Source organism: Cylas formicarius, unplaced genomic scaffold (assembly GCF_029955315.1).
Source record: "Cylas formicarius isolate icCylForm1 unplaced genomic scaffold, icCylForm1.1 PGA_scaffold_8__14_contigs__length_24414737, whole genome shotgun sequence".
NCBI lineage: Eukaryota > Metazoa > Arthropoda > Insecta > Coleoptera > Brentidae > Cylas > Cylas formicarius.
Genome location: NW_026844361.1, coordinates 9,758,464 through 9,781,657, shown reverse-complemented (window position 1 = coordinate 9,781,657; position 23,194 = coordinate 9,758,464). Strand labels below are relative to the sequence as shown.

General features: G+C 34.5%; 2 protein-coding genes across 2 annotated transcripts in view; one reads left to right on the top strand and one right to left on the bottom strand.

Moving 5' to 3' along the window:
• Positions 1-23,194, top strand: part of LOC132705902 (flotillin-2) — a 289,458-nt gene that overhangs the window by 19,959 nt on the left and 246,305 nt on the right. The window lies entirely within an intron of this gene.
• Positions 17,156-22,631, bottom strand: LOC132706100 (glucose dehydrogenase [FAD, quinone]-like). The gene is made up of 3 exons (XM_060677201.1): positions 22,379-22,631; positions 19,913-20,128; positions 17,156-19,855 (listed from the first exon to the last, which is right to left on the bottom strand). Exons 1-3 carry the CDS (start codon positions 22,569-22,571, stop codon positions 18,390-18,392), a joined length of 1,875 nt encoding a protein of 624 aa, XP_060533184.1. The 5' UTR covers positions 22,572-22,631; the 3' UTR covers positions 17,156-18,389.

Sequence of the window (23,194 nt, the reverse complement as noted above, 5' to 3'; positions counted from 1 at the left end):
ATGCCGAAATATAGGATCTGCGGTCTTATTTCCAAATGATTTACAATTTTCCATTGGACATTTATTTGTTCTATTTTCCCGGATAGTACCGTTGGCAAAATAACCATTAGTTTTGAAATGTCCAAATAGTTTGAATGATGGAAAAAAAATGTCAGAAAAAAATTTGGTGATTTACTAGCGTATCTACAACAGAAAGTAGACTCATGACAACGTCACCGCCAAGACCACCATATGGAAGTGAATAAAATAGGTACCAATCAGATGAACAAAGGCACCAAAGCTTGAAGCCAAAACGAACTGGCTTATAAATATTTTGCAGGAATGGCGGCCAAAGTAAGGTACCGAAAATATGCCAAACTGAAGATTTTTTTTATTTATTACATCAATGAATTAATGAATTATCAATTGGAATCTATTGCGGCTCATACATTTTTCTATAAGATCAATTCTTTTGTCTTCATCAGTAGACCAATAATGCTAAATATGTGGCAATGAATGATAACCCGAGAACAATAAAATGCCTACAAACTTTAAAAATTCATTTTTTGACAACGAGAATTCATGTCTTGAACATATTTTACCTAAAAATTTAAAATCAAATCAATCACTTCGTCATCAAAAAACATGTCAAGCGAAGTTTTTCCACAAAGCCTATTTTTTAGTTCCTCACATGATCTAAATTCATCGGATATAGGTGTGTGGATATACTCATTCTGACCTTTCTTCCATTTTACAGCAGAAGCAAGCCGGTCGTTTGTAGAAAGCATACGTCTTCTATTGAATTCCAGGGTTTCATCATCTGATGAGTCCCATTCAGGTTCAGTAGTTGATGAATTATAGAACTGTTGAAGGACAGCTATATCATTCGGTGTATGTAACTCGAAAGTTGCAACTATATCTGTTGGTTCCCCAAACTCTTGTAGATTTATGTTATTGTTCATATCTTCTTCGTCAGTCAAGGTGGAATATGGACCGCGTCAATATGTTCTGTAAATATTTTTTCACGTTATTTTTAGCATAAATTTATAAGGAATGGAATGCTACAGCCTATGAGAATACGTAAATCCAAATAATACTTACGATTTTAATTGTTATTGTCATCACCCATCACGATCTCCTCCATAGCCGCCTCTAATTCCTTTTGAGTCAAATACCTCGAAAATGCCATATTTTATGAACTGTAACGTTCACTGCGCAAGGAACAAACTAATACTAAAGAATACGCTAATTGTTGGATGTTTGTTCTACATGCGCTGACTTGTCTAGAATTGCAATAACATAGTTTTGTTTCACAGATAAAAGCAGTGGCGCATTCACGCACCAGTAAATATTTTCAAAAAATAAAACATAATCAATATAGTATTTCCAATGTATGTCTTCTGCGAAGTAATGTACATGCTATAGACTTAACAAAAAAGGCAATACAAATCCAAAATATTTTTTTTTTACTATTTTGGATTTACTTGAAAATGTGGTACAAATTTATGTACCGCTTTTGTTAACTTTTGAAGTCATATATAAGATCTTTGCTTTACACATAAATTAGCGATTTCTACGGTTTTATGTCCTTTAGTAGTGATAATTAGTTGGGTTCCGTATAGGGTATAGGTATTTCATAACTTTTTCATAAAAAGAACTAAGAACTGCCCATTGAGTAGATGTGTAAGTTGACAAGGAATATTTAAAAAAATAATCAATTTCGTTTTAGACACACATTTCCAACCGTTGAATTTTAGGTTTAGGTTTAGGAAGATATAGAAATAGGGGAATTTGTCTTTATTGGATAATAAATTTTATAAATTTTTTATTAAACGACGTTTTATTCTATATAAAAACACGAGAGTGTAAATTCCGGCGGTACTGAAATTAATTTGGGTGTTCCATGAGGACAATTGTTGTCCCCTGAAATTCTCGTTTTTTATATATACTCGATATTTAGAATAGAACATCATAACCAGGATGCCAGTAACAATTTTGTCTAAAGCAACTTTTGGATTGTTTTTTTTTCCACTGCATTAGAGAAACTTAAGCCAATTACTACAATTACATAATGCAATTACTTCATATTTTGCAATTTGACAACACAGTTGATTAACGTGAAAGTAAACAACTCCAAAATAAATACGAAAAGCCATATACTATTAGGTATGACAATAGATTTGAACTGGAAATTTCATTGTGAAAATGTCATTGCCAAAATAAACTAGTATACCCATTAATTATATAGACATTTAAAAAGTATTCTTGCTAAATGCACATTTTGACGATCTGTCTTATACGTTTTTGAGTTTAGGTCTGTAGAAGCAAAAGTATTCTTCAACTAAACCAAAATGTGCATGATATTGACAATTAGATCTAACTTTATCATCCTTTTTTACTCCCTACTTTAAAATACCGGGATTATGTGCCGATGAAGCTTGCGGAAGTTGTCAGTTTAGAAGTTTAGCTTCATTATTTATTTGTTAAAATATAAATATATATATATAAATAAGTCCTAAAATTTATATTGGACAAACAGGTAGATCCTTCAAGAAACGCATTAACGAACATAAAAGAGCGTTTAAAAACAATAGTCTAGATTCTAATTATGCTACACACTTAAACACAGAAAAACACATTTTTAACCACAATTTTGATATTTTACATACAGCCATAAAAAGTAGAAAATTAAATTTATTGGAAGCCACGGAGATTAACAAAATGAAACATTGATCAATCAATAGTGGCAGGTAGTTTGTAAATATTACATTTGATAAAGACACGGTGTTGTCGCAACAATTGTCATGTCAAAATATATATCATTTCGCGAAAATCTGAACTTTTAGTTCTTATTTATTTTGATAAATGGATTTTCATCAAGTAAAAGCCTCCTCAGTGCAATATTTATTTGTTGTATTTATTTATTTTATGGTATTCGTTTTATACTCGTATGACGTTTTCGATATGCAGGAAAACATGTCAACGGAAATGAAAAAATATTATTATTATTTCATAATAAAATGGGGGGGGGGGGGGGCGAGAATATATATGTTCGTAATAAATAAATGCGAATTTGTATTTATTGTAATTATTTCTGGCAAATGGGAAATCCGTTAATAACATTTCTTAGTTGATTCTTCTTCTGTACTTCCAAGGTAAAAATATATACAGGGTGTTTCAAACTTGGCGAATCAAAGTCTGCCTGTCTTATTTCCATGATACGGAACCGAATTCGCAAACTTTTAAAGTCATATTTAGCTGAATAATAAATAAATAAAACATAGAAATGGTATTTGCGTGTGACAGTCAAGAAATAATATTTGGAAAATCGGGCAGGTATTTCGGTAATTTCTAACTACAAACGACTAACCTTCTACATATATGCTATATTTATTTGTAACAAGACAGTTGTTTGTAATTCAGTTAGTTTCGCCCTTCCCTACTTTTATCGTTGTAGCATGAGGACCTTTTGTAAGTCCTTTTGATGATTTTTGCCGCCTTTTCGGCTAGCATGACTACCGTCGCCTCCACGTGTCCGGACATTGTCACCGGAATCACACTCGCGTCGACAATTCTCACGTTTTTCAGCCCCCGTATTCTAAATCCGCAATCGACAACCGAGGATGTGTCTGATCTGGCACCCATTTTGTTTCCCCCCATGTAATCGCCGAACGATACTACCAGTTTTGTCAACGCCTTCTCCCAGTATTCTCTCGACTTATAGGGCAAGTTCTCGCAAATGGGTGCTGGGTAAAGGACTGGTCTAATCTAAAAAAAAGTAAAATCAAAAGTCAACAAACCCGGTGAGTGGCGTTGTAATCCAAAAAAGATCTATAAAGTCCTATAAATTGACAGAAAATTGGCAGCTAACGAAAAAAGCCATGTGAAGTGGCCGGGGATAGTTTTGTTTCGTAAACAATGCCTGACTTAACTGTTGTTGCAACTTTAGATAACATGATTCTTGAGAAAAACAGCTTATTCAAAAACTTTTCTAGAATGTCAATGAGAATAGCCAAAAATCGGTTATTCACCTGCAACGCTTATGTGTTGTCATATAAGTTTTGATTTTGTGTTAATTAGAATTAAATTGTGTATAGATAAAATTTTGAAGATTAATAATTGAATTAATAATAAATGAATAGATTAATAATTAATGAATTAATAAATAAATTAATTAATTGAAGATTTATTTTTTTTATCAAGGAATCAAAAATGAAACATTTTTGTTCCGTTCATTTTTTTGCGTTTAGTTTCTTCTTCCTTTCTTGTTCCTAGACTGACTACAAAACTTAAAAAATGTTTTTAATACAACTGGGCGTGCTTTTTTGCGGTGACAAGCGACTTTATTTGTTGTAATTGAAATGAAATTATTTATTTCGGAGTGTTCATTATTTAATAAAAAAAAACATAAAATAAAAGAACCAAACACTGCGATATTTTTATCCAACACTGTAAAATCGAAAACTGCTACTTTATCGTGTCCCTCTATCACTTTGGTTGGTTTCCTTGTACCTATCGGTTGAAGTTTTTCCGTAAAATTCGTTATTATAATTCATTAGAAAAGAAAACATCAACTTATCGCTAGATAAATATTTCAAGATTAATAATTGAATTGAATTGAATTAATTGAAGATTTAATGTTTTTTTTAGATCAAGCAATCAAAAATGAAACTTTTTTGTTCCTTTAATTTTGTTGTGTCTAGTTTCGTCTTTCAGATAAAAATTAAAAATTGTTACCTTGAATGTTCCTAGACTGACTCCAAAACTTTAAAAATGATTTTCATAACACACGGGGTATGCTTTTTTTGCGTTGACAAACGACTTTATTTATTGTATTAGAGTGAAATTATTTTTTTCAGAGTGTATCGATTCATGTTTTTCGGTAATATTCGTTATGATAATTCATTAGAAAAAAAAAGTCAACTTATAGCTATCGAATCAGCTCTGAATATAAAATAAAGTGGTTCAATACCCTGCTTCGTTAGAACTGCGCTTTTTGTGTTTGGTAAAGCAAAATTTAAAATTTGTTTAATTTTTGTTGCAAGCTTCCATAAATAAGCGGTTAAAGGACAATAAGTAATTAGTTGTCCACTACGACTACTAGAACCCTCTTGAATGCACAGTTCAATCTTTCTTTTAAAATCATAGCTCTCGCATGTTCAAATAAGTTCCTTAATTTATTTAGGTATGATATGGTTCCTTCCTCGTAGACGATAAGTTTATCTTTATTAAATCGGCTGACTTAATGACGTAATGGGCAAAAATATGCTATGATCTATTTAAACAAATATATTTACTTATAATTGAAAGTATTTTTTAAATGTTTTATTTTCCGATTTTACGCATTTTATCCATAAAAACATTTTTTTTTAAATGTAATATAGTAACTTTAATTCCTGTAAAGTGAGAGCCGAAGTTGAAACACGCGGTATAACAATTACAAATGATCATTAGGGCGGTGGGAAACTCAACCTTTTCGAATTCGGTGGTCCGAGTCAAATTTTCGTCGATGAATATAATGGCATCCGCGAGACGTTGCACGTCCAAGGGATGTTTTAAATAACTTGTTCTGATCTCGGGTTCGCATTTGGGGTTTTTCGATTGTAATCTGACGGTGCCGTTCGACTGCGGATGCAACAGAATCGGAAAAATATGCATGCCGAATAAGTGCTCCGCCATTTTGTAGTTTTTCTCGTAGACCTTATCGGATATACCGACCCATGATTTCAACTTTTTATTTATTAACTTGTTTACGAGCACGAGCTCGACGTCCGGCCTATTTTTCGATTTTCCGAAGAGGAATCCGATTGATTCAACTCCTCCGGTTCGTCGGGTTTTCATGAAATCATTTACTACATCTGGATCCACCATGTAGTTGAGGCCGGGGTAAGCTATGTGGTCTCTGATATCTGAAAAAAGCATTTATTATACACGGTGGTCCATTTGAATTGGAAACTTCCCCATATTTTTCAGACGATCTCGAAATACCTATAACAATCATCAAAAATTTTATTCCTAGCATAAAGGTTCATATTTAAGGTATATTGGTATTATTTCTTTAAAGCATATATATACGTACATATAGTCGGTACGATTTGTGATGGCATAGTCCGTCATAAGAGAGAAGAAAGTATTTTACCTGCTCCTACTTGTATACTAAGAATGGTAAAACCCACCCATTTACTTGCTAGCGTTCTACCTTTTCTATCTATTTTCTATCCCGCTGCCGCAACAAGTGGAACTTGCGGGTTTTGCGGATGACGTTGCGGCTACAATAGACAGTGTCGAAGAAGCAGAATTGTTAGTTCGGGAGACCACTGACACCATCGAAGCCTAGCTTGAGAAACACCACCTGACACTTGCCAAGCAGAAAACAGAGATGGTTGTACTGACTCGACAAAAATGGTTGCCTAAACCATTCACCGTAAAGATGGGAGGTACAACTTTGACGTCAACGAGAGCTTTACGCTACCTAGGGGTAATGATACACGAAAAACTATCTTACCGTGAACACCTTGATAGTGCATGCCGGAGAGCTAGCAAGACGGTATCCAGCTTATCAAGGGACCTCGAACCAAAAAAAGACGAGTCCTCCTCGAAGTAGTTCACTCAGTACTGCTCTACGGAGCAGAGATATGGGCGGACATCCTAAAGCAGAAAACATACAGGCGCAAAATAGCAGCAATGCAACGGAGAGGCGCTGTTATTGTTGCCTGTGCATACCGCACCGTCGCGGAAGCGGCAATACTGGTCATTGCGGGAGCAACGCCTATCGACCTATTAGCGTTTGAGAGAGCCAAGCTCTATGACGCTAAAAGGAAATGCGACAACTTCAAGGAGGCAAAAACAAGGATAAAAGCGGAAACCCAGCAAGAGTGGCAGGACCGATGGACGACGTGGGAGACGGGCAGATGGACGGAGCGTCTGATTCCGAACATCAATGTCTGACTTTCTCGGAAACACGGGGACACAGACTTCTATCTGACCCAGCTACTGACGGGACATGGACAGTTCAACGCTTATCTTTTTAAGATATGCTTACACAACACCCTTATGTGTAAGTACTGTCCTGATAAAATTGACGACGCCGAACATACGTTCTTTGAGTGTGCTCGGTGGAAGGACTATAGAAGTAGCATCGAAGAGATCATAGGCGCCAGGCTCTCCCCCTCAAGTCTGGTGACGTCTATGATCGAACAGGAGGGAAACCGGTCGGCTGTTGCAACCTACGCACAGCGCCTTCTGAAAGATAAAATTTCAGAAAGGGACCAGTAGCCAGGAGTAGGCGCCATGGGGCGCAGCACGGACTGGATTGATGTAATGCTAACGCGGTTCCAATCCAGTCCTCCCCGTACCATCTGCGGGGAGAGGGGAAGAGGAATGTTTTTTTTAGTGGGTAAAAATCTCCACACTACCGCCTATCGATATCTGCCGCAAGATGGGCGGCAGAGTTTACGATGACGGTGTCTTGAAGATTTTTTTTTCGTACCTCTTTAAAAAAAAAAAAACTTTCTATTACGCCCGGTGTCGTGCACTCGACAGAGATAGCACCAATTACCGGATAATTACACAACAAAACAGGGTCGCATTTTTGAAAACCTGCCGCCAAAACCCGAAAAGTCGTCTTTAATTTTAAGAAAAGAAGAAATTATCAATTGGCTGCTAAGCGGATTAATTACCCAGAAAATGGTTTAAAAAGGTGTTGTTAAAAATTGTCAAAAATTACAAAATTAACTTTTCGTATGCTACAGACGAAATAATTGCTGAAATAGGTCATCAAGTTTTAAGATTGCCTCCTTACCATTGTATATTTATTGTCATACAATTGGTGTGGGCTTAGTGCAAAATATTTTTTAATAAATCCACCTACTTAAATATTGGTGTATCATTAACGAACACCCTGATCTGTTATTACATAGAAAATACATGAATCCATATCTGAGCCAGTGAGTATGGATGTACTAGTTAAACTAATAAATGCCAAGTACAACTGATTCTGCCTCTCTTACTTCCAAGTAATATAATCGTCGGCTGTCTTCCATTGATCAGATAGACATTTATTGCGGAACAACATCTGTTGGAGTATAAGTGGAAGCAAGATGAATGATCTATTTTATTCTGTCTGGCATTTTATTGCCGACCATCCCATCACAAATCGTACTGACTGTACATATATTTGGAAATTTCAAAGCAACCAAAATTAAAAATTAAAAATATTGGTTTAGTCTTCGAAAGTGGTTTAAAACTGACTGCATAGCAGAAATCAGTACCACGAATCGTTTCATATGTTAAAAATCATGAATTTCTAGATAATTTGATAAAGAAGGAACTATGAAATACGACGTGGAAGAAGAATTGGGATGTTAAATCTAAAATGTTAAATAGTGTGCATCAAAACTTTTGTCTCTCTAGACTGTATAAAGTCTCTCTAGACTGTATAAACTTGTGTTGAGTTGAATATAAGACAAAAAAAAGCTATTGAGAAAGACGGTTGTAGTGGATCAAATTCGATATGTTTTTTGTGGACTTTGGGTGCAGATACTGAAAGATGAGTAGACATGTTTTCAGCTTTTATCCCAGTGCAAATATTAAAACTATCAATGGTAATGTAGCAAATTAAAGAAGAATTTTGTCCAAGGTCTCCAGAACTGGACGTTGTGGAAAAGACATGTCTCCTATTTACAAATCTTCTGGATTCGAACTTGCTGACTTTGCGCTAATCATCCTGTTGGCTTCTTCAGAGCTCTTCGACGCAGGAGATTTGTAAATATTGTTACAGTAGTCTGGGTAAATTGCTTTGAAAAAAAGACACCTTTCTCGTTAAAAGTAATTTACAACAAAGTATAATTTAATTTTTGCAAAATCTCATCATTTAAGAACTACACAAAGTTTGTATGTTGGAACGTGCCCAACTTTGCCACCCAAAAACATTAAATTTGATGCACTCTGAGGTGTTTCCAATTCAAATCGAAACTATAAAACCACGAAGTGTTTTTAATTTACCCGAGCCTACCGGCAAGTTTAAGATTGTTTTTATTCCCATGTCTCTTAAATGGGCGCTGGGACCCACCCCCGATAACATCAGAATCTGACTGGTCTTCACCACGCCCGCACACAAAATGAGCTCTCTTTTGGCCGACACGCGATACAATTTGCCGTTGATCTCCACAATCGCGGCGGTCCCTCTTTTTGTTTTAGGGTTCAGTTTAATTTTCGTCACGTAAGCCCCCGTCTCTACCCTCACATTACATCTGCGTTGAATCGCGGCCCAAAGTTTTTTCCATATCGCCACAGGTCTTCGGTTTTCGCTATGCAATTTGATTTGCGAGAGTTTTCCGGTCCACGTTGGATGCCTTTCTGAAAAATTTTCTAGTCAAAAAAACTTTGCAAGGTAGGTGTGCATTATTACAGAGATTCCACTGCCACCTACGTTCGTATAGCCCATTAAATAACGAGAGACTAATGAGACGATATGAAAACCCGGTCAGTTGTCCACCATGTGTTACTATAAGGCTTTAGATACAAGAATTTCTCTTTCAACAATAACAACAGAATTGATAATGTAGCACTCCATTTTGTTTGAAAGTAGACTATGACTGTCAATGTCAATTAAACAGTTCAGCTTTATCACAGCTTTAAATTGAGAATTTAGTAAAGTGATAAAGTTTTAAACGAAATCGCCAGGCAATACACATTATAGTATATTATTCAACAACGGCATTTGAATTACGAGTACTTCATAAACGAGTGACTTAAAAAGTTTACCAAACGTGTTGCATACTATACTTTTTCTACGACCGTTAGTTTTTGAGGACATTTTTGTAAAACAATACGAATACATTCACTGGATAGCCGTCGAGCTCATAGCATACAAGTCGATTTTGCTCGATCTAATTTGGAAATAACTTTTTCCTGTTTCCTGTTAAAGCAAGCATTAGCAGGTACAACCACAATTCAAGAAATGAACGGGATAAACCATAAACCTCATATCAATAAAACGAAAAACAAAAAGAAAATGGTTGTTGGGTAGCAAAAGACGCTGTTTTAAGTCTATTTTCTTGAAAGAAGAAAAATGCCTTTTAAAAAAAAATCGTGAAATTCAAGAAAGTGTACTTTAACAAGTCTTCAATCAAATTTGCGTCTTTCGTTTTATTGATAAGTTTATATGTCTAATTAGCCCCTTTTTGTATTGCTATCTTTACTAAACGAACATATGAGCACAGATAAATGCGGTCAGTTCAAATTTACACCTTCAATACCGGTATTACCTATACGTTACCTAATTCTTTCAATCCTTTATCGAATGCTGTGCCAAGCACCGTGGTGTGGAATCCTCTCGTACTGTCGTTGCTCGATCCATAGAATTCTCGTTCTACGTGGAATAAATAGTTTTTAACGTTTCTGTATTTCCAACCGGGAATGTTCTTGCCCCATTCGCAATAATCCTCTTTGCGTCCCTTACTGTAGATCCCGTGGCTGAGGTGCGAACTACCTAAGAGTGGCAAAATAAAATGCATGGATGGTGTTTACCACCACAACACGTGCTTTTCGCTAGAGAAAATGGTGGATGTGCCGGGATAAAATTTTCCAAAAACCTAGACTTCTCTTGGTATAACACGGTTATTTCAGCGGATGGGGACACGTTGCCAAAGACATCCCCGTCTCTTGGTTTATTTCTCAATTTAAGATCCTGTTTGAAATTGATTTAGTTTTGTTTGGTTTTATACTATTTATCTGCCCAAAGAAATTTCAATCTTCTGCGAGATTTTAATTCCCTTTGAAAATGAACGTAATGTTCAACTTTTATTTCTGTAAATCAATACTCATATAAAAATAAATTCTCTAAGCTAGTCTCAAGAATAATTAGAATTGTTTACAGTGATGAGAGATTCACTTATGTTTTTTAAATATTTCTTGATTGCACGTCTTCATAAAGCTAGCAGAAATGTTATTTAGTTCTATATTTGTTCTTGTATTTATTAAAATAGAAATTTATTGAACGAAAAACACTAGTTTGCCGCGATTTATCAATTAAAGGGAAACTTTTTGTAATAATAAAAACATTCTTAAATATGTTTGCCTTTGTTCTGAAAATTGCATTACGCGGTTGGTTGGTTTCCGTCATTTAAAGACCAATGGCAATGAACCAATAAAATTAACAGTTTTTATTTTGTCCCTTTTGAACATTTTTTTGATATTGACTTCAAAGTTATCAGCATAGGCGACGCTCGATCAAAATTAAACTTTTCTTTGTCCTACATGTTAATACTAAGGGCAGGCCAGTGTACTAAGGGATTGTTTTATATGGTTTCTGTTTTTTTTTACGGATTTGTGGGTTTTGGTTTTTTATTATTATTTGTTAACTGGTATTTTGAACTAACAATCTTTAATTATTTTAATATTCCTTCCCTGATTTAGTTGTCACAAATATTTAAAAAATATATTTTTTTTTCTCTTTTTTAGGTAAGAAAAACTGGCTAAATGTACATATTTAGGTAAGTGCTTGTTTATTTTAAGTCTTCTTTGAAATAATATTACTCATAATAAACAAGCTGCTATTTTAAAAGCACTGCATTTTTTGAAAACGTTAAAAAAGACTACTTAACTATTTTGCATTTCTAAGTATATTAGTTTGTATCTGCTTTTTTGGGAGGTTATTTAAGAAGTTAGATTATTATAAATTTGATTTGTTGTAATTATTAAAAAAAAATGTTCAAAACGTAAATGATTTCAGTGAGAATCGGTATAATAACGCTTTATATTTTATTTTGAATTTTCTCATTAATTGTCGCGTAGCATCCGAAAATTATTATTGGTAAATATTCTTTGTTTATTGCTCCCCGTATCTTTTAAGTATTTATTAAAAAAAAAACTGCAAAATTCAAAAACCGACAGAGTTAGATGACTTAAACTATTCTATAAAAAAATTTAATTTCTTTAAGATTTTCATCACGTTTTAACTATAACTCTCTAGATGATAAACTTATGATTCGATTTTTATTAATATATACTATACACACATTTTCTATAATGAGACAATTTACACCTAAATTTAAACTTTGTACGCCCTAAATCTCCGAAAATAGTGACCTTTGTATGAGGGATGTTGAGCTCATTCACAATATTTTGGTGTCTAGCATCTGGAGTTTGGAGATTGGTTAGTCATACTATATGAAGCATAAGTATAAATGAGCCAGACAAAAACAAGAACACCTATTACTAGCCTTATTTTTCTATTGTAAAATTGGCTCACTTTTCTATCACGTCGGTGTGCACTGATATCTAGTATCTATATTGATAAAGCTAATTTATGAGTGCGCTATTTAAACTTTGTTACATGTAAGAAATTAACGAAACTAACGAACTATATAGACTATGGGCAGGGGCCTGTTTTTTCAAATTAAAAAGCTGAATTTTTCTATGTAGCTTCGTTTCCACAAGATGCCCGACTTTTTCCTCTGTGAAAATTTGGTGATAATCAAAAATTTATTGCTAACAGTAAATTTCTTAGTTTAATCGTAAAATAATGTTGTAACAAATATTAACAATATCAACAATTGTCTTACTAAAAAATGATATGACCATTGTTGTTCCCCAACCCAACTTAATTATTAATCATACAAGTAAGTGGTCATATTGTTCTACAAGTTACATAATAGGTCTTCCCAGACCAACATTTGAAAATTGTCAATTCTATAGTGGCATTTTTTTAAATTTATAATCAGCCAATTTTTTTTGAGTAACTTCGTTTTTTTACGACTCTGCGAAAATGCCCTATCTCAATAGGTAAGAAATTGAGCAGGTGTGAAACACATTTATTTGGTGATAATCAAAAATTTATTACTAATAGTAAATTGCCTAGTTTAATCTTGAAATGATTTTATAACAAATATTAAACAACAATTGTCTTACAAAAAAATGATGTGATCATTGTTGTCCCCAACCCAATTATGTACCATTTACTGGGGCATACGATTTTATCACTAACCAGCTAATTTTTATACCTAATTTTATGAATAATAGTACAATTAGGTGATCATATTGTCCTACAAATTATATAATAGGTTTTCAATGTCTTACAGTTAGAAATTTCGAAATACCAAGTTTGATGAACGCATCTAATTTTTGCCAAAAAAAGAGAAGAGATGAAAAAAATTTCAAAAGAATTTTTTTTATCGAGTAAAGCTTTTCTTAAGGCTCGAAAGCATCATAAACATAAATATTATATTATATTCCGAATAAAACCAAAATATTTGTCTTATATATATGTCCTACTTAAATAAATTTTTATCAAAATTTAATCATAAAAATATTATATTATAATTTCTTTGATATATATTCGCCCATATTAACGTGCAAAATATATATTAAATAGTAAATCGAACCACGTGCTTTTAATTAATTCGACCCTCGTGTTTTTGGCCCTAGTGTGTTTTATTTATTTGACTCGGTTAAATTTATGTTAAAATAAATAAATAAAACATATGTACAATTATTATAAATCACTCTAATTACTAACATTTTATTTAATTAATGTAATTAAATCATTGAACCGTTAAACGAAAGAAAATTGTCACAAATTCTTTAAAAAAAAATTGTTTAATTGCTGTTCATAAATAATAGCAATTGCATTTTTCACGATTAAATATGGCAAATCTCCATGAAATAAATAAATAAATTTTGCTTTTCTTGCATAAAACGAGATATTTACTTAAATAATGTGACATTTATTTTTTATCATATAAAAAAATAAATACCAATTGACTCTTTTACATGTAAGCAATTTTTTGTTTACGATTTTCCAACTTATTTCATCTACCACTCTACCCTTCAAAACACCCCCACCCACCCACTCGTATATTCGTTTATCGATTCGCTTATCAAAAATTGAGATTTTTTTTTCATTTCAACTTATTTCACCTATTTTTATAGATAATTATCATTAACATAATTTTTTTTATGACAAAAATGATCATATCATTTTTTTGTAGGACTATTTTTTTTATTTGTGTTAGTAATAAAAAAGTGCCACCATGGAATCGACAATTTTCAAATGTAGGTCAGATGATATGACTTAATTGTACGATTGTTAATTAAGCTTAGATATAAAAATTTGCTGGTTACTGGTAAATTCGTACATGATTGGGCTGGGAGACAACAATGATCATATAACTTTTTTGTTGGACAATTATTGTTTAATATTTGTTATAAATTCATTTCAAGAGTGAACTAAGAAATTTCATGTTAGTAATAAATTTTTGATTATCACCAAATGAACGTGTTTCACACTAGCTCAATCTCTTAGCTATTACGATCGAAGAAAAAGTTGGGCATGTTGTGGAATCGAAGCTACACGGAAAAATTCAGCTTGTTATAAATAATTTGAAAAGACTATACCTGCGAGACCTCGACCGCTGTGCCATATCGCCGATCCGTTGTTAAGCCCAGAGAACTTATCTTCGGTGGTGAAACACCAGTCAGTTTCGCCGTTTAAGGCGTCCAATCCGCTTCTCCTTTGTTTAATTACGTCTCCCGCTTCCAATATGATGATCTTATACCTCGAGACCTCCGAAAGTTTGTAAGCCAGAGTCAATCCCGCGGTACCGCCCCCCACGATGACAAAGTCATAATCTAGAAATTTGTGGTCGATGCGTTTCTATTGGCTCCAATTGCTTACCTTTGCAATAGCACCCGTGGATAAATAATAAAGAGACAGTAAAGAAAAACATCTTAGGTTAGGTAGTTTTTTGCACTTCCGGTATAGTTTTCGTCGCTTAAATGTGTGTAGCGCTTCTATTTAACGGTTTGTCGGCAACGCTACGTGCTTCCCAGAAGGTTTCGCGTTGGAGTCCGTGGCATTGCACGATTTCGACCCGATATCGTCAACAAACGGGCAGTTTGTTTTAATTTAACGCAAAAATAACATACTCTTCACTTGGTCATAGCGAAATATTTGGCGGGGTTATTAAACGGTGTAGCGTTTGTTGTGGAACGCCTTTATAACCAGCTAGCGGAGTTGTTTGTTAGAGAATTTAAAAAATACCCAATCACCCGGTAAATGCGAATATGTTTTCTTGATATTTTGGAAAGTAGTTGGCATGAATATCGGAAGGTTTTCTTAAAAATTCGTGAGTTTTAATGTCGCGATATTATTCAACGGCAGATGGCGCCGTAATATCTGAAATATTAGGGGGAGTTTTGGAGAAACTTAGATTGAGAAAATTGAGTGGACTGGCACTTTCCGAGTCAGAGGAGTCGTAACAAACCGCGGACGATTTCAAGCTAGTGTTCTAGAGTGGTGTAAATGTAAATATAAATATAAATATACACTGTAATCGAGTGCGGTAGTGTCTCATTGGAAAGATACGTTTCGTCGAGGGTGGGCGGGGAGATTTTCCTTTTTGTGAGTACGAGAATTTGAGAGAATTAAAAAAACTTAAACAATCACTCATTTCAAGTCCATTTCGACCCCTTTAAAGTATACAGATTAACAATGAGTAAGTGCTATATAATTAGTTTTAATAAAAATTTATAGCACTAAATTGTAAAAGGTGTTTTTAAATGAAAATGTTGCCGTAAAATGGAAGGGAGAAATTATTTTTTAGTTTTCGGTTTGGAGTTAGCAAATTTTGATTCAGGAATTGAATCATATGTTCATAATAGTATATTATGCAACAAGCACGAGTTAAAAAGTTTACCGAACGTGTTTCATACTATACTTTTTCTACGATCGTCAGTTTTTGGCTACATTTTCGCAAAACAAAAAGATTGCTCCCGTGCGGTAAAATCCTGGAAATGTTCAAAGTGGCTGGGATTCGTGGGAATTGATACTGACGTGGTAAAGTGACGCTTCCCGCACGCTAGATCGGTGCGTAATTAGGTATTTTACAGACGGGGGTAGAAAAAATACCTTACCGATGTTAGTTGGGGATAGCTGTTACTCATTCCTTTCTTTTTAATAATCTCTAATTCTTTATAGAATGAGTTTTTACTTAAGGGAACAATCTATAGAAAACGGTCATTTTTTGATTAAGCTGGTGATTGAAGGTGTAGAGATAGTATCTGATCTATGATAATTTTTGAAAATCAGGAAAACTCGATCTAAGTTTCAGCTAGTAAAATGGATTGATTGAAGCCCATGGGCAGGACGCAATTTTATCTGTACAATTTATCATTAGCTGGAAAAAGTTTTGATCGAGAACTGTGACTACCAGAGAAACAGGCTAGTAATGTGGACGTTGTTTAATTTTGGTTGTTTCGATGGATCAGCGACTTCCTCGAACGTAGCGCCAAATATGGGAAAAAGTTACCACCCAATCAATTGTCAGTATCTTTCTCAGATTGAATTTTGAATCAATAGATTGTCAAAAATGCGTATTGATTTGGGTATCTCTGAAACAGACGGCCATGACGACAACGGCGATTAAAACAAAACATTAAGTAACGAGGATAATTACTTTGTTGAGTTCATTAAAATAACATTTGCTTGTGGTTAAAAATAAGTCGTTGAGAATAAAACATTAAATATTGCTTGTGGTTATTTGTTGGTACCTATTTAGGTCGAAGATAGAAAAATATATTTTTTTAATCAACCATTGCATTGAAATTTTTGACATTTCAAAGTCTATAAATTTATTTTGCGATTTGCGAAGTAATTTAAATCTGAAATTACTAAGTAAAATGTGAAAACATTCAAGACCGTTAGGGATATATTGCTCTAGAAATATTAATGTTGTCATTTTTTATCTTAAAAATTTATAGAACAATACAATATTACGGAAGTATTACTATTATAAAACACACTTTCTACATATTTTCTTTTTTTTTAATGATTCTATGATGTTGAATAAGACTAGCTCTAAAATTATTAATTCAGTTTAAAGAAAAATCTAAATTTAATTTAATTTAAAAAAATATTAAAAAAAAGATAAATTAGGTGGGTGCTGTCCAAATTTGTATTTTCTATCAACATTTATGAATTATCGTCTAAACAATTAAAATTTAAAAATAAATTATTAATAAACATTCATGAATCTAATTGATCTATTCATGTATAAATTATGAATAAGTACCTGCTTTAAAAACATTTTATTTAAACAATGTAACTTAAATAGAAACGCTACAAATAATAATAAGAAACGCCTTAAGAAATCAGAGCGGCCAACTAGATTTTTTTTTCTTGTTATGCATTGCTCTAGATTTTATTATTATTTTTCCACCATATTTGTAGCGCAATATAGTGATAATGGTTGGTGTTCAGAATCCATTGTTTCTATTTTCAATAGTCCTTTTAACTCACAAAAGTCGGGTTAGAGACCTTTTGGGATCGGTAATTTAAATTTGCTCGTTCACCCAGTCTCTCAATCCCGCGTAACTCATGTGACGGCTTGTGCGCAACCGCACAGGAAAAATAGGAAGTTTTTGACATTGAGATTCAATAAGACAATTCCGCGTGGTCCGGCGAGTGGCGGAACCGACGACACGAGAGCTTGCGGTTAGTCTTCACAGTGGGTCGTTTGCCTTTCGTGTTCGTTTTTTTACCATTTCGCATCCCAAAAGGGTAAAACCAACCGTGAACCTTTCGACCTTATTGGGACCCTTAACAGTTGGCGTTCGACCCAACGTTTATATAACGAATTACCCTTTATTTTAAACAAGGAATCATACCTTTAAGTTTTTCGCATTTGTTTTGAAACACCCTGTATATACATGCGAGGTGTTTTTAATTTCGTGGACAACTAACCATTTTCTTATTTTAAATAGTATAATTAGTATAGATAGTATAATCTCTGAAAATTTTAGAGATATTTCGTATTACGTAATATTACTATTATATTACATATCTATACCTGAAAGCCTTTATCATTAATTCAGAGTAGGTTTGCTTGAATACGGATCTACTTTAGTGGTCTGTGTTGACATTTTTATCATAAGTAAATTAAATATCAATAATTTCAAAAAAATTGTGATTGTGAAAAAAGGTGCAATCCATATTTCTCCGAAAGGTAGAAAATACAAATTTTATGGTCTGTATTTTATATATAAACATATTAAAATTCGGTTTACAATTAAAAAATAGGGGGAATAGTATAATGTTCAATGTGTAAAAGAATAACTGAAATAGGAAGAGGCTCAAAAATTTAAAATTATTAAACGGCTTTTTTAATTTCATATTCTCGTCAAGAAACGCAACTCTATATTTAAAAATAACGGAGATACTCCGCAAAATGGGACACTCTTAGTTTTTAAATATCGAATTTAGTAAACAACGTTGAACATAGTCGTGTTGAATTTGAATTTTTCAGTTTCAGTTTCACACAAATTGCGCTTGATTAGAAAACGTTGTAAACAGGATCAGTCCAAGTAAAAAAACGATATAATGTTATATTTTTACATTCCCTAGCTATCCATCATTTAAGCCATTCCTCTAAAATCAACTCGGAAGCTCTTTCACCAATAGCCAGCTTTAACGCCGTGAGATGTCCCGATATAGTGACAGGAATGACGCTGTCATCTGCCACCCTTAACCCACTCACGCCGTGTACTTTGAGCTTCAAATCAACGACCGCTCGTTCATCGTTGGGCGAGCCCATTCGAGCACTTCCAGTTACGTGACCAGCGTTAGAACTCAAGTGCCTGATCGCGCATTTCCAGTAGTCGTCCGAATCGAATTCGTGTTTATTGCATGCTGGAAGTTTCTTGTAGTTGGCCTTTACGCCCAGTTTTTGAACCTCATCCGTCTCGATGAGTTGTTGGACTTGTCTGACTCCTGCCAGAAGAGTGTCAATGTCTTCCTCGTCTTCGTCGGAAAGGGAATTCAAGTCGATATCCGGTTGGCACAGGGGATCGTTATCCTTGAGTTTGAGAGACCCTTTCGATTTTGGATGCAACAGCATCAAGTTCAGGGTGAATCCTTGTTTGTGCTGAGGCGAGGTGAACAGGGTTTCCTGTAAATCCGGTTTCAACCTTAGGTTGACTAACCGCTGCTCGTAGATATCTTTGGTGACGAAAATCTCCACATCCGGGGCGTCTTGTTTTACTTTGGACCGGTTGGTTTTGATGAAACCAATCAGCTCTATTCCTGGAGAAGTTAGAGGCCCCTTGCCGTTTCTGAGGTAGTCCGTGCTCTCGCTGTATTCGCACGGCGGCTTGCTTTCCGTCTGGTTTAGCATGTACGATAAACCATTAAATATCACGTGGTCTTTAAGATTGCGACCGACTTTCAAGTCAATTAGATGATTTACTTTAACTTCGTCCAAGTCTTCTTTAGGCCCCAGTCCGGATAATAATAAAAGTTTTGCCGTGTTGATTGCACCTGCGCTTAAGATGACTTCCTTCGACGCTCTTACCGAGTAGAGTTGTCCTTGGTGCAAGAATTCGACACCGCTGGTCTCTTTAGTGTGTTCTCCGACGATCACTTTCAATACTTCGCTTCCAAGTTTGACATCTAGATTCTTCCTTTGTCCGCAGAGTTTTAGATATGCGTCGACGACCCCGATTCTTTTCCCTTCTTTGGCCATCAATTGCGGGACGCCGAATCCGATGTGTTCTTTTCCGTTCAGATCGATTTCTTTCATGCCCACTTCTTCTCCGGCTTTCAGCAGGTGATGCAGCAGTTCCGATCTGTGTCTGGGGTGTTCCACGTGCACTGGCCCTCCATAGCGGTGATACTTGTTGTCGCATTTATCGTCTAGGTGGGCGTCTTCGAGTTTTTTGAAGTAGGGAAGCATAGATGCCCAGCACCAGCCTTTGAGGTCCATATCCGCCCATAAGTCGTAGTCCCTTGGGTTGCCCCGCGTGTAAATCATGGAGTTGATGGAACTCGAGCCTCCCAGTACCTTGGGTACGGGCACGGCGCATTTACGATCGTTCATGCCTAATTGAATTAAAAGATTATTTAAAGTAAAAAGTAAAGTGAATATTTTTTTCTTACCAAGGCAAGAATGTTCTTGGGCGGTTGTAGCAAATCCCCAGGTGTATCTTCCGCTTTTTAAATAATTATACATGGATGGTACCTTGACTTCTTCGGGAGGATTGTCGCCGGCCTCCAGTAGCAATATCTTCCACTCTGGTACCTCCGACAGTTTGTTGGCGATTACAGATCCGGAAGTACCGCCGCCGACTATGACGAAGTCGTACTCTCCCAAATCTTTATTTAAAAAAAATTAGTTTACCTGATTTTAATTATGATATCTCCACTTATTTTTCTATTTACAGATTTACTTTTGGGATACGTAAGATCCTATTATGGTTATTTTTTGAAATTATTTTCATACTATACAGGTTGTCTCAAAAGTCTTTAGTTTTCTAAATAAATTTTTTATTGAATCTCGTTGATTATTGAATTTGGAAATGTCAGATTAAGCTGTCAGTTTTGTCTCATTGAAATAACTGTACAAGTTGTCGAAATTGTGATTTTTGTCTCCATTCTGTGTTTTCTTAAGAAAAATTTTATTGATTGTCGTTGGCTATGGCATTTGGACATCTTTGATAATTTATTTAAGCTCTCAGTTTTGTATTTTTTCGCCAAAACACAAACATTAGTCAAACAAATGTTTCAGATTCCATCCTTATGAAATATTGCTTGTCGAAAAGCTGTACGGAAACGCTTTTGACAACCGAATTGAATTTTGCACGTGGGTGTTTAATAAAGTGGCAGAAACTAAGAACTTTTTTTAAGGTTTGTTTAGAAATCAATGTACTTTTCACAACAGTGGTCAACTTAATAGGCACATTTTCTATTAGTATTACAATTCGAATACGGTACGATTGTCACTCCATGGGGAGGTTTAATAATAGGCTCCTATTTTTTTGAAACACCTATAACTTGGTTTATTTATATATTTATTATAACTGGTATAAATACCAAATTAATACTACATTTTAAGCGTTATTGGAATATACACTTTTTTTAATCGTATAATTCAAAAATGGTAGAATATACAGGGGGTTCTATTTAAAAAAATACGACGGTGAGTTTTGTAATGAATTATTAATTGGTATGTTTTACAAGAGAACTATGATCATATATTCATGAAAATGAAAACAGTTTTGATTTCTCATGGAAAATATGTGGTGTTTTTGCTCCGGAGGTACTAGGAATTTTTAAAACAGAATTATATAACCAGTTGTTGAGTTTGAACGAATTATTTGATTTTCTTAAGGAGCTCCCTGAAGACAATACTAGTGAACTGGGCGATTGTAGTGATGATGACTTTGAAGGGGCCCAAGGTTTTCACGCACCATTTGTTGTTCAGAATTTTGATACCGTGTATGGTTTTTACCGATTATGTTGACACGAAAGTTTTTAATGGGATAGGGATCACGATCTACCCCTTTCTACTATTGGAGCCCAAGAAATGGCAGAGCAAACTGTGTTGGCCAAAATTATTTGATGAGATATCTGACAAAGCACATAAAGTGACAAAAGCCTTTTAAATTCCTTAGTATTCCAGCCCTACAAAAGTCTCTATTGTTATCAACTTGATAATGGGTATAAAAAAATACCAAGGGACTACTGGTCATTGTGGCCAGAACTCAGAGAAACTTTTATAAGTTCTGCCATGTGAAGAGATGGATTTACTTTACTGGATGGATTTTATTTACTGACCCATATTCACCTCAATTATAAATGGGCTACGTATTGATTCAGCAGGTGACAAAATGTTAAAAAGGGGGGAATCTGATTGCTGAGTAAAATGGATAATAGGAATTTTAACGTTCTGAGCGACTTGAAAAAGATGTGAACCCAATCAATTTTTATCCGATTATTTTAGAAAAATAATTTCGCCTTGGATGAGTTTCAAACTGAAAGATTTGTGTAGATGGGGGATTACACCAATATAATTCTTTAAAATTAAATACTATACAAAAGTGGGACATAAATGTAATTCACAATAAAAATTTAAGATATCCTTCAAAGCAAATATTTCAGAAGTCGCGGCTCAACTTCGTATTAAGAATGGAAAAGCTTTCGGAAAAGGAAAAATAGACTGGAACTGACAAAAAATGTAAAATAACTAGGTTATATAAAAAAATCAGTACGAAAGGCGTAAGTTCCAGATTATTTAAAAAGTACAAATTGGATAACAAAACATAAAAAGCTCTTAATGGACTGGATTTCTAAATATAATAAAGCGTTTTGATTGAGGTTAAATTTTAAGTTTGTGTTTTAAAACTAAAGTGTAGTTAAAATGCTGAATCTCAATATGATTTAATATAAAAAAATGTTTGTATATCTACAAAAATTTAAAAATAAACTATGACGTTTTATCATTATGAACCAAATAAAGACTTCTCCAACTCACAACAAGTAAGCTGGTTATTTCTTATTTTTTCTATTGATTGTTCGATAATTTCAAATAAACATTGCGCATCATCAAGAAGGAAACTCGCTTACCGATAATATCCGTTGCGTTGTCGACCTCGAGCGACAAATATCTCTCCTTAAATTCGAAATTCGTCAGGCATTGTTGTTTGAATTTTCCCAGTTGTTTTTCAAATTGGTCCACGTACTGGTCCACCGTGTCGAAAGGGTAACTACAGCTCGCGTATCGCAACACGGTGTAGAAAAAAGCTAGTTTCGCCAGCATTTCGATGATACGTTAAAAATCCGCTGCCGACGATGACTTTCTGGCGGTTTTCAAGTTCAAGTTCTCGGCTTTATACGCACGGGATTCCGATTCATCGCCGTTTTTGTAGAACCACTCTGCGGGATTACCACGGGGAATACCTTCGCTTATGGTCGCCGTTCTTTGACTGTAAAGCTGCGATAGACTGGAGCACGCACATGCTATTTGATCAGTTTGGTATTGTATTGTGCAAATTCAAAGCATGTAGAGCTGTTGGAAACGCCAGCACTGCCTTGCCTGCTCCAGCACCACCTTGTATGCTCTGTTAACAGTTATTATATCTTTAATTTTTGAATTTTTATTGTTTGCTTTTTATTTCGGTTGAGGACATCAGCAAAATAGCCAACCCCTTCAATAATATCCAATCTGGTGCACTGGAATATACAAATTCATGCCGAAAATAAAATTTTCTATTCCGATAGGCAAGCTAGCAACAGTGTTCCAAGCAGAGGTCACTGCACTAGAACCCTGTGCAAGAGAAATAAAGAAGTCGAAATTATATCCAAGTAAGCCCGCGAAGTTTGTAATTGTAAAATCAGTCATTAAAAAATGGATGGTGGAGAGATGTAACAGGACCAAATCGA